At 40.9% G+C, this 15701-nt stretch overlaps 1 protein-coding gene across 1 annotated transcript; it reads left to right on the top strand.

Annotated features, from left to right (window-relative positions):
• Positions 1-718: 718 nt before the first annotated feature.
• On the top strand, positions 719-14679 carry LOC139199466 (ribosomal protein S6 kinase beta-2-like). The gene is made up of 17 exons (XM_070828543.1): positions 719-901; positions 1729-1750; positions 1973-2027; positions 2239-2276; positions 2387-2501; positions 2944-3012; positions 3226-3373; positions 3551-3608; positions 3795-3895; positions 5061-5151; positions 5376-5466; positions 7104-7211; positions 8366-8428; positions 9874-9951; positions 10155-10262; positions 10499-10611; positions 11774-14679. The coding sequence occupies exons 3-17, from the start codon at positions 1974-1976 to the stop codon at positions 11943-11945; spliced, it is 1407 nt and encodes a 468-aa protein (XP_070684644.1). The 5' UTR covers positions 719-901; positions 1729-1750; position 1973; the 3' UTR covers positions 11946-14679.
• Positions 14680-15701: the final 1022 nt, after the last annotated feature.

Here is a 15701-nt window from a genome sequence, read left to right as displayed (position 1 = left end):
AACAGAGGGGGAAAAAAGAATCCCGCAACCATAAAAGATGTCACTAATAGATCAAAAACTGGAGGAAAAATGTAAAAATAAAAAACAAAGGTTCAGCTCAGTTATTCAGAAAAAACTCAGGCTATGATAACTTAATAAACACTAAATAGAACTGAACAGACCATACAGAAATAACAAAGACAAGACTAAACACAAAGTGAAACATGAATAATGGCCGATCAGACATTTTCAGTAACAAAAGGGTAACCTGCAGCAATGGAGACAAACACTACCAAATGAACTATAAATACTCCCCTCTTGCTACCATCTGATCGGCCACTTCCTGCCACTCTCACAGCTCTGCCCCCCATTCGAGCTCGATATAAGCAGCCAGCAACATTATTTCACCAGTATTTTGGTTAAAATAACTAATTCATACAACTGCATGTCACTAATAATATTCAATTGAAGGTTTCCAAAACTACTACATGGTCAGTACTATGGAGGGAGATGGGCAGGGTAACACGAATACTATAACAACGACAACTATAAGAACTACAACTATAACTATAACAACTACAACTACAACTACAACTACAACTACAACTATAACTATAACTATAACCATAACTATAAGTATAAGAACTATAACTACAACCACTAGTACACATGCGCGCGCGCGCACGCACAAATGACGCAGGAGGTCAAAGGTCAGTCGACAACAACACCGCGGGGCTTTCATACCGGAAAGTGCAGTGTGAGGGGAAAACAGACATCTGAGTGTGTTGTGTGTCTTTGCTGGTTTGTTGACGGAAGCGTAAGAAGAGCAATGGCGGCCGCAGGAGCTTGTGCATAAAAGCAGCTCCGCTTTTAAAACCGTCGGACTGAGACAAGGAGCCGGCGGATGACGGAGGGCTCACAGGTGAAAAGCTAGCTGTCGTTAGCATGTCTGTTAGCTTGCGACCTGTCAGACCAGCTGTCAACGGGATGCTAGCTCACACTAGCTATTGTCAGCCCGCAGTGTTAACACGTGGGGGGGATTTTTGCAGGAATAACAAACTGCCCCACCAAGTCTAATTGTTGGCGTAACGTCAAAGCAGTCTACTGAAACCACCACATTTGCCGTCGTGTTGTTTCGGCTGCCATTTGACTAACTAGCATGCCTACGTTAGAAGTGAAGCTAGCCCTTTAAAGAACTTGACCGCGAGACGCCTGTAGTTTGAGATAACACGAGATAAGTGATAACCCACATCATTTCACGGTGTCAATTACTTCTTCTTTTTTTTTTAAGGCCTAGCAGTATCACGTTTTGCCAGTACAACATCTTGGTGGAGGCTAGGCTAGCATCAGGTTTGGGACGGGCCAAGTGTGTTGACTTTAGTCTCACCCACACGTCTGCTAATCCACACCAGCTGCACTAATGTGATTTGGTGTGTTATGCTTTATCTCTCAGCGCTGCTGCGATGACTGGGTCAACTGTGCTCTTGCTAGATGGATTAAATCGGGTGTTTCTGTGATACTGAACACCAATTTTCATCTGCACTGAATCCTGACATAGAGGTGGTGCTTTGATTAAAAAAAAAATAATAATAATAAAAAATCCTAAAACCCTAATTAAAATCCTCTATCGTGCCAGAAGTAATTTTATATAGCAATGTCAGTATATGCAGCCATGGGATACATTTTCTAGAAATTCAACTGAAACGACGAGTAGCTATAATAACATGTTGGAATATCTGTTTTTCACAGAACTGAAACCTGACAAATCAAGGTACGTATTGACCCAATTATAAGTCTTCCTCTAATGCCCGCTCTCTGATTGAACTATCAGCGTTAGAACAAGTCGTCAGCCTGTTGGTTGCCTATTGCTGAGGAGGCGAGTACATGCCATAGTTGTGCAGCGATGCTACATTCCTCATTTGGGTGAAAGTGTTAATGAGCCTCTGGCTGAATGACACACAACAACAGACCGACTGTGCAGTCTCTCTTTCAGAATGGCAGGAGTGTTCGACATAGACTTGGAAACTGAGGACATCAGTGATACAGAGGTCTGTACCCCCCCCCCCACTCACTCACTCACCATTAATTTGCCTCATTACACTTTAGTTACAGTTTGATCACTTAGTACTTGGCTGTGGTAATACTTGGATACGTTGCCATGAATATCTTAATTCTAAAATGTGTTTTGGGGACTTTTGGCTGAGGTGTAGGTGAATCTACTATTTGTTCAACTGCATTTGCCTGTTTTCCCCTCTGTAGGATGATGTCTGTGACTTCACTGTGGCAGAACCAGACAAGTACGTGGAATTCAACATTAAATCTAAAAAGTGGCAGCTGATATACAAAATGTGGTACAAGAGTTATTTTATACCAATATGGCTACTTTTCTGTGTCATGCTCATTCCAGTATTCAGACGGAGGAGGTTGAGCTGACCAGTGAGAGCGTCAACAGAGACAGTGAGAGAGTTGGACCTGACTGCTTTGAGCTTCTTACTGTGCTGGGAAAAGGAGCCTATGGCAAGGTGTGTGTGTGTGTGTGTATGTGAAAGACTGAGCTCCATGGTGTGCACACACATGCTTTTGACACCATAAGATGACTCTTGAAATGTGTACACTCCTTTGCTTTTCATAGACTTTTTTTCCTTTAGTTTTAATTCATAACTACTCAGAAGAGTCATCCATGAACACAGTATGAAGTCATATGTTTCAGCATCTTTTTGCTGTAGTGTCTTTTGAGTATTAATGTCAATTGAACAGAAGGAAAATAATTTAAGAACAATGTGTTATTTCTAATTTTTGGAACAGCCAATATTGACACTTCACTGGTTCACTGGAGTGTCCTTAGAGGAACACCTATTGATCCTCATTTACTGCTACCAATGATATTGTAAACATTATGCCGTGCTAATGACTGTAACCTCACTAATCTCTGAAATTCAAAAACAAAAACATATTTTTTTTCAGGTTTTCCAGGTGAGGAAGGTTCAAGGTGCGCAGACTGGGAAGATATTTGCCATGAAGGTCCTGAAAAAGGTACTTTCTCACAGCCTACAGCTTCCTCCTAATACACCGCCTGTAGGGTAAACAGTACATGAAGTTGTTCCCTTTCCAATTATACTTCTTGTTTTTCTGTCCACACCACCCTTTATCTTATTTCCCCCCTTCCCTCTGTTTGCCTCCTTCCTCTCCTGCTCACCCTCTTTATTTTTATGCTCTGCTCACTTCTCTTGGTCATTTGCCTTAAAGGCTAAGATAGTGTGCAACGCTAAAGACACGGCCCATACACGAGCAGAGCGGGAGATCCTGGAGACGGTGAGACACCCGTTCATTGTGGACCTGCTCTACGCCTTCCAGACTGGGGGAAAACTCTACCTCATACTGGAGTGTCTGAGTGGTAAGACAGAAGCACTGAGGGATGCTCTGATGGATGTGGAGGATAAAAACATAGGAGCAGAGAGGGGTTGGTTGAAGGGGGAAAAGAGGAATGAATGGAGAGATGTAAGAATGGATGGAAGGAATATTCTCTAATGCCGCCTCACCCCACTAACCCATCTGTACTGTTTATCACCAGGAGGGGAACTGTTCATGCAGCTAGAGAAGGAAGGTATCTTCATGGAGGACACTGCTTGGTAAGGACAGTATTCCCGGGTGAAATCAAAGTCTGGAAAACCAGCGGCTGCATATTGGTTTTATTTAAACTTAGACATGATGATGCTGCATTGTTTCGTTCTTTGTTAGTCTCACTTTTGCAGGTTAGGTCAGATCAGCCTGCCTCTCGTATATCATGGACTGAAATTATTTATGTCTTCGTGTAGTTTCTATTTAGGAGAGATCACATTGGCCCTAGGTCACCTCCACTCCAATGGGATTATTTACAGAGACCTCAAACCTGAAAACATCATGCTTAATCACCAAGGTAACACACCACAAACTTTCACCAGATAGTTGGCAGTGCTGCAATTTTTGGCTTTCAGAATTCATGCGTAGTCTGCAAACTGAATAGTTGTGAATAGTTCATGGCTCCAGACTAACTTTTCCACTGGTAACACTAATGCTACCAACTTTCTCAGCTGGTTGCACCAGCACATGATTTGGTCGCACCATTTTTTTTCATACAGCATGGTATTAGTGAACAGTGACACTGCTGCTGATGAATAGTTGTCTTGATTTGAATAACTTAGTTTTGCATTGATGCAGAAATTGACAGTGACTCCAGACTTGATAAAATTTATTTTAATCTGAACATGACATTTCCATGCCATGAGAAGTGGCTGTTATAATACACTGCTCAATATCAGTGTGTCCACTGAGGAAGCAGAAGCTAACATTGTGAATCAATTTCACCTGTTTTGGTGCAAATGAAAGTGACAACAGGTGCACTGGAGAGGCAACAGCAAGACCACCCCCCAAAGGGAATGGTTTTACAGGTGGTCGCCACAGACAGTCGCTCTCTCCTTATCTAGTTCTGCGTTTTGCTAGTCTTGTCACTACTGGTAGCATGAGGCCGTAGCTGCAGCCCATTCAGATTGCACAGGTGGTCCAGCTCTTCCAAGAAGGCACATCCACAGAAAGTTGCAAGAGGGTTTGCTGTGTCTCTCAGCACAGTCTCAGGAGCATGGAGGAGATACCAGGAGATGGGCCGTTACACGAGGGTTGACGCTTGACAGGGCCGTAGAAGGGCATCAACCCAGCAGCAGGACTGGACCTGAATCCATTTGAGAACCTCTGGGACGTTATATATTGGTGCACCAAGTAGCTCTACAAATTTTAAATCCCACGCTCACAAAAAGAAGGTTGCATATGTGACCATTTTGGTTGCAGTCGGGAACCCTCATCAGTATGTGACATAGCAGAATTTAGCTCTGAGTGATAATGGATTGAAACTTTAAATTTCGTGGATTTTATGAGCAGAAGTGTGAGCTTGATTTCTGATTTTAATCTTGCAATCTGCAAATGGTTGACTTTTGAGCCTACTGAATATGAGCAGCGTGTGGTAATGTTGAATCACTTCCTCTTACTTCTAAGATAGATGTAGCCGTACACATTAACCACAGTGTTACATGTTTTTTTCTTTTTAAAAGGACACATCAAGCTAACTGACTTTGGACTCTGTAAGGAATCAATTCATGATGGGACTGTCACACACACCTTTTGTGGCACCATAGAGTACATGTGGGTAACACAGCGCTCACTCTAACATACACAACTACTACACACTAACACACAGCTACATTTCACACACACACACACACACACAAATGTACAGTTGTTTAACGAAACACAAACTTTTTCACATTTCACACATTGTTTTTCAGTGCATTTAGCAAGAAGTACATTTCATTTAGAGTTTTAATCTGATATATTTCTGTATTTGTGTATATCTTCTTCTCTGCCAGGGCTCCAGAGATCCTGACCAGGTCTGGTCACAACAGAGCAGTAGACTGGTGGAGCCTGGGGGCCCTGATGTTTGATATGATGACTGGATCAGTAAGTTAGAATTGTGTGAGAAAACAATTATTAGATAGGTATGAAGAAACAGGAGATGGGGATGAGCAGTAGTCATTTTTATCTTGTCCCCTTTTAAAGTAATGCGACTTCCTCCAGATGTCCTTCTATGGACATGCCCAAAACATTTTTAGCGTGTCCTGCAGTGAGACATCCTGGTTGGGTGCCCAGATCACCCCAATCTGCTGCTCTTATTATGAAAGAGTAGCTGTTGAAGCCCGAGTTGTTCACCTCTTACCCTTTCACATGGAATGAGAAGGTCCCCCGCTGTACAGAATCTCATCTGAACATGTCCTATCAATGATCTCATTCTTTTGCTCTGTACCCAAAGCTTATGTCTATAGGTGAAAAATGATGAAATGATTCTTTTGACTCCAATAAGGCTCAGTCAACAAAATTAATGCAACATCAACTTTAAAGCAGTCAGTGAATTTCAGTGATGTGTTCCTGTTACATTAATAACTTATCCAATCCAACAAAACTGAAAAGCTGGTTTCAAGGTATCGAGGCCAATTGTATTTTACTGATAATATGAATATGACTAATCATGAGTAATATGAACAGTGAATAACAACAATAATGAATAGATGAAGAATGATAATAGGCGAATAAAGGATGATGACTAATAACAGTAAAAGTGGTGGCGGCAGGTGATCCACAGGAACTTGACAGATGAGAAACCACAAAGGGCTCTGTGGAAAATACAAAGTTAGTAACATACGTTGAAGGGACATGATGCCTACAGATGGAGGGGGAGAGAGGAGCTTGGTGCATCATGGGAAGTCCCCCAGCAGTCTTAGCCAGTGTAGCAGCATAAGTAGGGGCTGGTCCAAGGCCTGAGCCAGGCCCAACTACACACTTTATCAACAAGGAAAGTTTTAAGCCGGCTTTTAAACATAGCTAGGGTGTCTGGTGGAGTGTGCAGGATCAGTTGAGGAGCCTCGCAGTCTGGAAAAAGGAGCTGCTCTGTAGTCTGGTAGTATTACAGCAGATGCTTCTGTATCTCTTGCCAGATGGCAACAGGGTGAACAGGCTGTGGCTGGGGTGCGCATGGTCTTATAGCACTGGGCTCTGCATAGATCACTGATGCTCTGTAGATGGGTACTAACGATGTTCTCGGCTTACAGGGCCGTGCTCATCCCATGTCAGCATGTGATATTTCCGGTCAGAATGCTTCTCTTGCTCCTCTGTAAAAGCTCACAAGACCTTGCTGTGGGATTATTTCTTAAGTTTCCTTCAGAAATACAATATATTATCTCCTGCCAACCTACTCATAGCTGATTAATCCAGGTCTCTTACCACCCTGATCAAATCAAATGTATGTTCATTTTGTTCTCTGTTAATGTTGATAATTAGTGAGTGTTATATCATTAAAGCATGTCACTGAATGCCAAATAACAGATTTGATTGAACTGGACAGCTGGAATATCACTCAGCTGGAATATTAATCACTTTCCCAAAGAGTATACAAGCACTGTGAATAGCAATTATGTTATGAGTGTTAAACAAATTCTTTGCCATAATATTTGGAAGTACTGTGCATCAGCAACTGAATACCAAATTTTGACATATATATCATTTTAACCCTCTACTGATTCCATCTTGTGATTCTCCACCAGCCTCCTTTCACTGCTGAAAACAGGAAGAAGACCATTGATAAGATTTTGAAGTGCAAACTCAATCTGCCCCCGTACCTGACCATTGATGCCCGGGACCTCATCAAGAAGGTATTGTAACACCCATACAAAAGCCCAGACTAAGATGCCTCTTAAACAAAATGCCAAAATGTATCACATCCTCAATTTTCTATATTACTACACATGAAAAGGCTACCAGTGTTCCTTGTTCTGTTGTTGTTACATAATGAGTCAGTTGTGACAGGAGTCAAGTAATCACACGTAAGGGTATAAATGTGCCAGTGTTCTTTCTGAACCGTTCGGTACAGGATGTTTGTTTGGTATGCTAACTGTACATGACCCAAACAATTACTGTCAAAAGTTTAGTAATCCAATTACTCTGACTTGTGGGACAATAATTCTAGAGCAGTAGGTAAAAGGTATGAAAGAAAAAGTCAGGCTGTGACTGATGTATTATTGTATATTTCAACATTAGATTATTAATACTGAAGCATCAGTGTTGGAGCATACATAGAGTCAGTGTGCTATACCAACATGGTACTGTTGTAGCTGCTGCAAGTGGAGCCAGTCTCAGTTACTGTATGTACAGTCAGACCATAAATCATCAGCTGTCCTGACAAGAAAGAGAGAGGTAGATTTCCCTTTCAACTGCAGAAAAGCTGTACTGTTTTAATCATTTCTCTTTTATTGTTTGCTTGACTAGCTTTACTTATTGACTCCGAGTATAGTCACTGGGTCTTTTTCTTTTTACTGATGTTGATAACCTTCAGCCATTTTTATTCTCAGATGATCTGCGACTCTACTAAGTTCCCTGATGTACACAATTTTTCACAGTCCACAAATATAAGACACAACTGATACAAAGAAAGTGAAAGAATGCATTTAATCTGTTTGTGTCTGTGCATCATTTATCATTGTCTGAGTCTTCCACCCACAATGAAACCATTCTGGCAGTGTTTAATGTGCTGCTGCTTCTTCATCATAACCACTATTATGGAGCCTTTGCTTAGTGGATCTAACAATGTGTGTGTGCCTGTGGTAATATAGCCGCAAAGTGAAATAAAAGCAATAGGAGTCTGACAATTCTGAGAATTTTCAATGTTCTGTCATTTGGGGTATGTGATGTGCGTCTGCAGTGAATCACTTCACCTTGTAGTAAGACAAGCTGTAGTGACTTTTTGCAAAGAGAATGAGCACTATTGACCAAAGTTAAGTGAATGACATGCACCACTCTCTTTTTGCAGCTCTTGAAGAAGAATCCAGCCCAAAGACTTGGCTCCAGTAAGACGGACTGTGCTGATATCGAGGTAACTAAGGGCGCTAACTTTTCCACTCACTACACACTTCTCTCTATTCTCTGACTACATTAGCTTTCCCTGGGTGATAACATGATTTCCTTATGAATGGACATGTCAAGAATACACCACATGCACGTGGAAAGGCAACCGAAACATACTGCAGATGTGACCTACAGTGGTGCATTACTGTATATTATCGAGTGTAAAAGCAATGTTAAACCAGTGTAAAGTTTGGACACACCTTCTCATTCAATTTTCTTTAGTTTTACTATTTTCTACATTGTTGATTAATATTGAAGTACTATGAGGGAACATGTGGAATTATGTAGTGACAGCTTTGCTCACTCTTGTTATTCTCTCAGTCAGCTTCATGAGCTCGTCACCTGGATGGTGGAATGGAACCAGAAATCTCAAATTTCCAAAGCACAGAGTTCCACTGGAGTAATGTCCATTCTTTGCGTTTTTTGACCCAAGCAGTCTTCTTCTTCTTCTTCTTCTTCTTCTTCTTCTTCGTCTTCGTCTAGTGATGATGAGACGTGTCTGCTACTTGAACTCTGAAGCATTTCTGTGGCTCTAATCTGAGGTGCTGTTAATTTGTGGTTTCTGAGGCTGGAAACTCTAATGAACTGATCCTCTGCAGCAGAGGTAACTTTTGGTCTTCCTTTCCTGGGGGGGGGTCCTCATGAGAGCCGCTTTCATCAGCTTTCACGACTGCACTTGTGGATACATTCAAAGTTACTTAAATTTTCCAAACCGACTGACCTTCATGTAAAGTAATGATGGGCTGTCTGTGGGTTAGTACGGTAGTGGAATTGGGCTGTTCACTGTATAGAACCAACGCAGCCTCAGCACAACACAACCGATGGTTTCAAACGCATTAAGAAATTCCACAAGGCACACGTGTTAAATGAAAACCATCCAGGTGACGAGCTCATGAGGCTGACTGAGAGAATAACAAGAGTGAGCAAAGCTGTCGTCACAGCAACAGGCGCCTACTGTGAAGAATCTAAAATATTATGGTTATTCTGGTTTGTTTAACACTTTTTTGTTCACTACATAATTCCATATGTGCTCCTTCATAGTTCTGATGTCTTCAAAATTAATCTAATAATGAGTCATTGATAAAAATAAAGAAAAACCATAGAATGAGAAGGTGTGTCCAGACTTTTGATTGGTACTGTACACAATAGGAGCTATACAAACAAATCAAACAGGCTGCAGCACGCCTGTCACTAATGCACACCCTGATATTGATGGCTGTGGTGCTAATTTGAACATCTGTTTTGTGGGCACAATGAGAGGTGTGGCCCTGCCCTGGTAAAGGTGGAAAAGGGAAAGGTGCAGACTGAGTGGGAGAGTCGGAGTATTGTTGAAATGCTGCCCAGTTGTAAATATTCATGGTAATGTCAGCTGGAAGAGAGAATACATTAACAAGCTGCTTTGTTCCACTGCAGAAACATCCGTTCTTCAGGCACATCAACTGGGAAGACCTGCTGAACAAGAGAGTGGAGCCGCCATACAAACCACAGCTGGTAAGACATCGGGTGTCATTTTGTGCCCATTATATTATCCAGCAGCTTGTTATGGTTGTTATTCTAGACCACTAGAGTGAATTCAGAAAACTCTACTCGCATTCTTTGAATACTTTTTTTCCCCTCTCAACTACAACCTCTGTACGTCTCTGTCATGATCCCAAACCTCTTCATGTCAAATTTTCCCGCCTGTCTCTCCGTAGCACTCGGACGAGGACGTGAGCCAGTTTGACACCCGGTTTACCAGACAGACACCAGTGGACAGTCCAGACGATACGTCCCTCAGCCACAGTGCAGAGCTCGCCTTCGCTGTGAGATATTCTTTTCTATTCATTTCTCTTTTTTAAGGTTCTGTTCATGCTCTGGAAACCAGAGTTTACTGGAAATTAAACCTCAGTGACAGTTGTCAGTGCTCACAAGCTTGCACTGCTGTCCTCTCCTTTAACACTAATAATTAATGTCACCAGTTCCAATGAGGAAGGCAGTAACATGTTAACATTATCCACCTATGATTTACTGTCATGAAGGAATGATCGTTTTACAATAGGGTTTCACCTACGTGGCTCCATCGGTCCTCGAGAGTCTAAAGGAAGGTTTCTCCTTTGAACCCCGAACACGACCTGTACGCCGACACAACAGCAGCCCACGCACACCCATCAGGTGACACACACACACACACACACCAGCCACTTATGTTATGTTATGTTTAGCTTGACATTCTGTGAGTATATTCATGTTTTAATTCAGGTGGTGTATAGTTAGGAGAAATAGTCCTAACCATACACCAATAATTCTCACCACTAGCACTACTTACAAATGGGAAAAACAGCATTCGTTACACTCTGTACTGGTTAAAATCTGTAACATTTTAAAATAAAACATTAGTGTTAGTCAGGGCTCTATGCTAATGTTTGCTCAAAGACTACATGTGCTCCTAAATGAAGAAAAATAGGGTTCTATAAGGTAATTTAGGAGCACAGTGGGGGGAAAAAAAGTGTCTACTTTACTGAGTATTTGATTTTTGTGTAAGTGTTCTTCTGCTCCACTAGAGTCTAAAAGCTTTAGTTAGTTTTCATATTACAGATTTTCAAAACCTTCCATAGTGTTTCCCTGAAAATCATTTATCTCCAGATGTGGTGATTTTGAACGTTTCTGATCAGCTGAAGGATGAAGTGTTCCTTTGCGAGCGAAGAAAATTCACTTACAGTTTTAAGCCAAATAAACTTTTTAACACTCTGTTGGAACAGCGGGAAAGTGCATCGCTACAAAGGCCGTTTTTCTGCGCTAAGATTTTTTTAGAGATCTGCAGTTCTCACAGCGATACTACAAACGCGTGATCTTACAGACCATGATGCATTGCTGTAGATTGAACTGCTTGAATCGTTGGCTGTCTCTTAATTAAAGAGTTTGGTCTTGATCTGCTCTTTATGGAAGATGTCTTGAGATAAGGTTATGGATTGGCGTTATATAAATAAAGATTGATTGATTGACTACCCTGCAGAATATGAATTAGTTAAAGTGAACTCAACCTTGAATATCTGCACCAGTAAAATGCAACATACACATGAATGGAACAGTAATATAAATGAGATGGAACAGTTTAACCCTGACAGGGACCATATAACTGCACTGTGACTATATTAAGTACACTTGTACACTGCACTGTAGCACCCTGCTAGTAAGAATAAATGTATATACTGTTTAAAAATTGACTGTGTCCTGTAAAGTACCACGGCATATGGAGTGTCTCTTTCCAAGAAGATAAAAATACTGTATATCATATTTCTTATAACTAATCTTTTTATTTGTCCATTTCTTCCAGTCCTCTGAAATTTTCCCCAGCCGGACCCTTTAAGTCCAGCATTGACGGAGAACCAGACCTCTTCTCTCCCACCTCTCCACCTCCAGCTCCTGTGTCACTGGAAAATGGAACTGCCAGTCAGCCAATCAGGACGCCTGCCAGGAACAAGAAGCAGAAAGGACATCGCAGATGAGAAAGCAGTCGAACGAAAGAGCGAACTTTCGCTGCAAGACCTTGGTCAGACTAACATATTTTACAGTACACAGAGCCGAAGTGTTTTGTCGTTGCTGGTTTCATGCTTTTTTTTTTGAAGTGGTTTAACATTTACAGTTGTGCTTCGGTCCTACTGTTCAGGACTTCCTGTTTGTCATATAAGTATATACAGGAACATCACTCTACTCAGACTCACTGAATCAACAAGGAATTTTCATGCTTGTACTTTGTGAAGACAGATTGAAGTCAGTTCTATCATTTGTCTCAGACAGTCACTTTATGGTGTAAAGCTTTATTTTACAGCCTCTACATATCTGCACTTATAATTCACACTGTGGTACGAACATACGGGGATCAATGACTTGTATAACGATATTACATAGTTTTATTTTCTCCACCACCTTCACGTCTATAGTGAGGAGTCAAGGGCAGGTTAACCATGGATTGATTGGGTACAGTGTTTCACTTTGTGTGTACATACTAGTACAATTACAGCAAAGCTGTAAAGCTGTGATATAAAGTGTTTTGGGTTTAATTACTTCATTAGCTTTTAATCTGTTCATCAGAGTTTGTGCAAGGAGGTCGGCCATCACACACTGACGTTTTAATTAGAGATCTGAAGAAGGATCACTTGGTTGAAGTCTTGATTCTTTTCAATTAAAGCTGAACTGTGAAACTGACCTTCAGACGTCAGGTTATCAAGTAACCTGTGACTACACGAGCTTAAAGTAGTAAGACACGTTCATGTGTGGGTGTGGGACTGAATCCTATAGAAATCTACTGAATGAAATGCTACATCACACTCAGGAGATAATGTACTCATAAACGTCAGCTTTGATCTTTAGATCATATCTGTCAGAAAACATGGTGACGTTCGTCAGTGTTTGTCTTTTCTCTGAGCTTTCTTCACAGAGAGCCTTCATGTCTACTGCCAAAGCTTTAACACATCCTATCCTCATATTGTACAAATGGACCAATCACACTATAATGGAGTGCACTTGACAAGAGGGATATACTGTGTAAAGAGATTGTAATCCATCATCCCTTATCAAGATAGCCCCTGTAGAGTAATCCAAATATTGCCATCTGTCCACATAAGTGCACACATCTATATAATTAGTAACAATGTACAGTCAGAGCAGACTGTTAAAAGTGGTGCTTGCTAAAAACAAATTATCATCTTGAATAGAGATTATTTTGGCTGATTACACAAACCTATTTTTACACAATAAACCTAGGTCAAAGAGTATTTTTAAAAAAAGCAAATTAAAAAATTAAAGCAAATTAAAATCCTAGCACGATATTTTGTGGTGCTTGATTGCCTTTGCCTGACGTACCTGCGAGGGGTGATGCTGGCTGAGGTCACCGTAGGCACGCTGGTGGATCACAGACAGGTTAATTTGATGCCAAAAGTCTTTCAGCTTTAAATTTTGTATTTGTTTATAAATGACTCATCGATTTAGGCATATCGAACTGCATCCTGGCTCATTATCATTTGGTCACCACATCTTGTGTTCTTACAGTATGATAAAAAGCAGGCAGATGTGCGTGAGTCTTAAGGCACTAGAACTCAGGCAGCTCTTCGAGGCAGCAGAGCCAAAACGATCAGGGATTGGAAGTGAAAATATTAGACAATTAATCTAGGGTCACAAAATGTGATAACATTAAATTATTGATTTAACAATCTATGAGCTCTACAGCTTTCAATCATTGCCTCCAATCCATTGATGTATGTATATTTGTACAATTAGAGCTGATGGAGATGGGCAAGTATTGTTTGGGGTGAAGAGAGAGCGAAACGAAAGTTTCCTCCGGTGGAAACACAAATGGGTTTAATTAACATGACTGAAGAGGTTGATGCTTATATTTGTTGGCTAAATCATCAGTTTGCTTCAGTCCTTCACTGGAGAATCAAGAATATATTCACCAAGTGTTCAGTATTACATCAATAAAGAAGTAAAGCATAATCAAACGAATAATCATACAAATGTATGTAATCAATACAAATGTATTTAATATTGAACACACTGGGACCCATAAAATCAAGCTGCCTTTTTTTTTTTTTTTTGTTCCCTGCTGTTTCCCGTTGTCCTGACTCTGTCTGCAGGCCTCTCATGCTCACAGCAGTGGAAAACCGCTCTGACACATCATGTCCTCCTGCCTTCCACCTCCAGCCTTCCATCTGTAACTCTGGAGTGTGCACATGTTTGATGAATTATCCTCAGAGGAATTGGTGCACACTCTCACACTGCAAGTTCATTTCTGTGGTTACGCTGTAACTACGTGGCGATGAAGCACAAAGTGTGTTACGTCACGACTTGTAAACAAGGGATCAGAAAATCAAGATAAAAAGACAAAATCTGTTTTTTTCTTTTTGTCTCAAATCGCCCCCACTTCAGTTGGACAGCTGGAACAATTGTGTTCAGTTTTGTATTTATATTTATGTAATTAATGATAATTATGGAGTGGCAGATGAAGTGCTGTGGAAAAGGATTGTACACTTCTGCAGTTGATGAGAATTTTACAAATTTCTACGCTAAAACTTGAGTTCAGAAAAATCGAGTTGAGTGGATTACAGTTTATTTTTGTGATGATTGCTCTTTTTTTTCTTGCCGTTTCCCTTCTGCTAACTGATGAATGTGTCAAATGAACTGCTGAATTGTTGTATTTTAATTATGGTTGTCTTTTTTTTCCTCAAGCTCAAAGAAAATTAAAGCTCATTATTATTATGTCTCCTAAGAAAGCATATTTTTATTTCCCCCTGTATATGGACTGAAACACCATGGAAATGATGTATTTAGTTGTGAAATACTCAAAGATTAAGACATTTTTTTACAAGAAGCTCAGTAAAGCACTCGTTCTTAAACCTATAACGGAGCATCTAAAATCACAGTGGGTGTGAAATGTTCTGATTTATAAAATCACCACCAAAGAGACGTCCACCAGTACTTCTTCACTCCCAACATTTATAAACTTTCGACCTACAAATACAGGAAGTACCTTGAGGTGCAGCTTCTCTGATAAGTGGCCCGACTCCACTGACCTTCACCGACCGATTATAGCAGCCCATTTATTTTATTTCCCAGCAATCAAAGTCAGCGGGTGCTACCCTAGGTCCAACACCTCAATGTATTTAGCTTCCAACGGCTTGTGGAAACTACAAGAACAAACACTGATAAATTGAGATGTGAACACTGACATGCTGATAAGTTTATCAGTACACCTCGGGCTGAAAGGTGTTGGCGTGTGTTGTGGGACTATAAAGCCCAGGACTGTTTGTGACCTCCCTGTGAAAGAACGTTTATTCAAGAGACCCAGGTGAGCCTTGTTGCTGCCTTCTTCACCCCGTCAGAACCATAATAAGCGATGTGAATTTCAGTGCAAGGTGATGGGATTATTTTTATTTTTTTTCCGTTGGCAGGAAGGAACGTGTCATCAATCATCATGATGTCGTCTCTTGTCCTCTGTGTTCTCCTGGGTGTTGTCCTCTCTGTCAGGGGTGCATCAGGTATGTGAACTGCACATCACTCACGTCAGGCTGTGGACTCCTCTCCCTTGCTCTGTCATGCCTTTCAAACAAATGCATTTTAAGGCAAAAGTCATTTAGTTTTTTTTCAACACGTCTCCACACACAGCTCCAATTACTCACAATCACTTTTAAAGCTTCGCTCATCAATATTTATTATATGTGGTGGATAATGACAACTATGAAAGATGACACACATACAGTACCAAT

Source organism: Pempheris klunzingeri, chromosome 3, assembly GCF_042242105.1.
Source record: "Pempheris klunzingeri isolate RE-2024b chromosome 3, fPemKlu1.hap1, whole genome shotgun sequence".
NCBI lineage: Eukaryota > Metazoa > Chordata > Actinopteri > Acropomatiformes > Pempheridae > Pempheris > Pempheris klunzingeri.
This window is presented reverse-complemented; position numbering and strand designations above follow the sequence as displayed.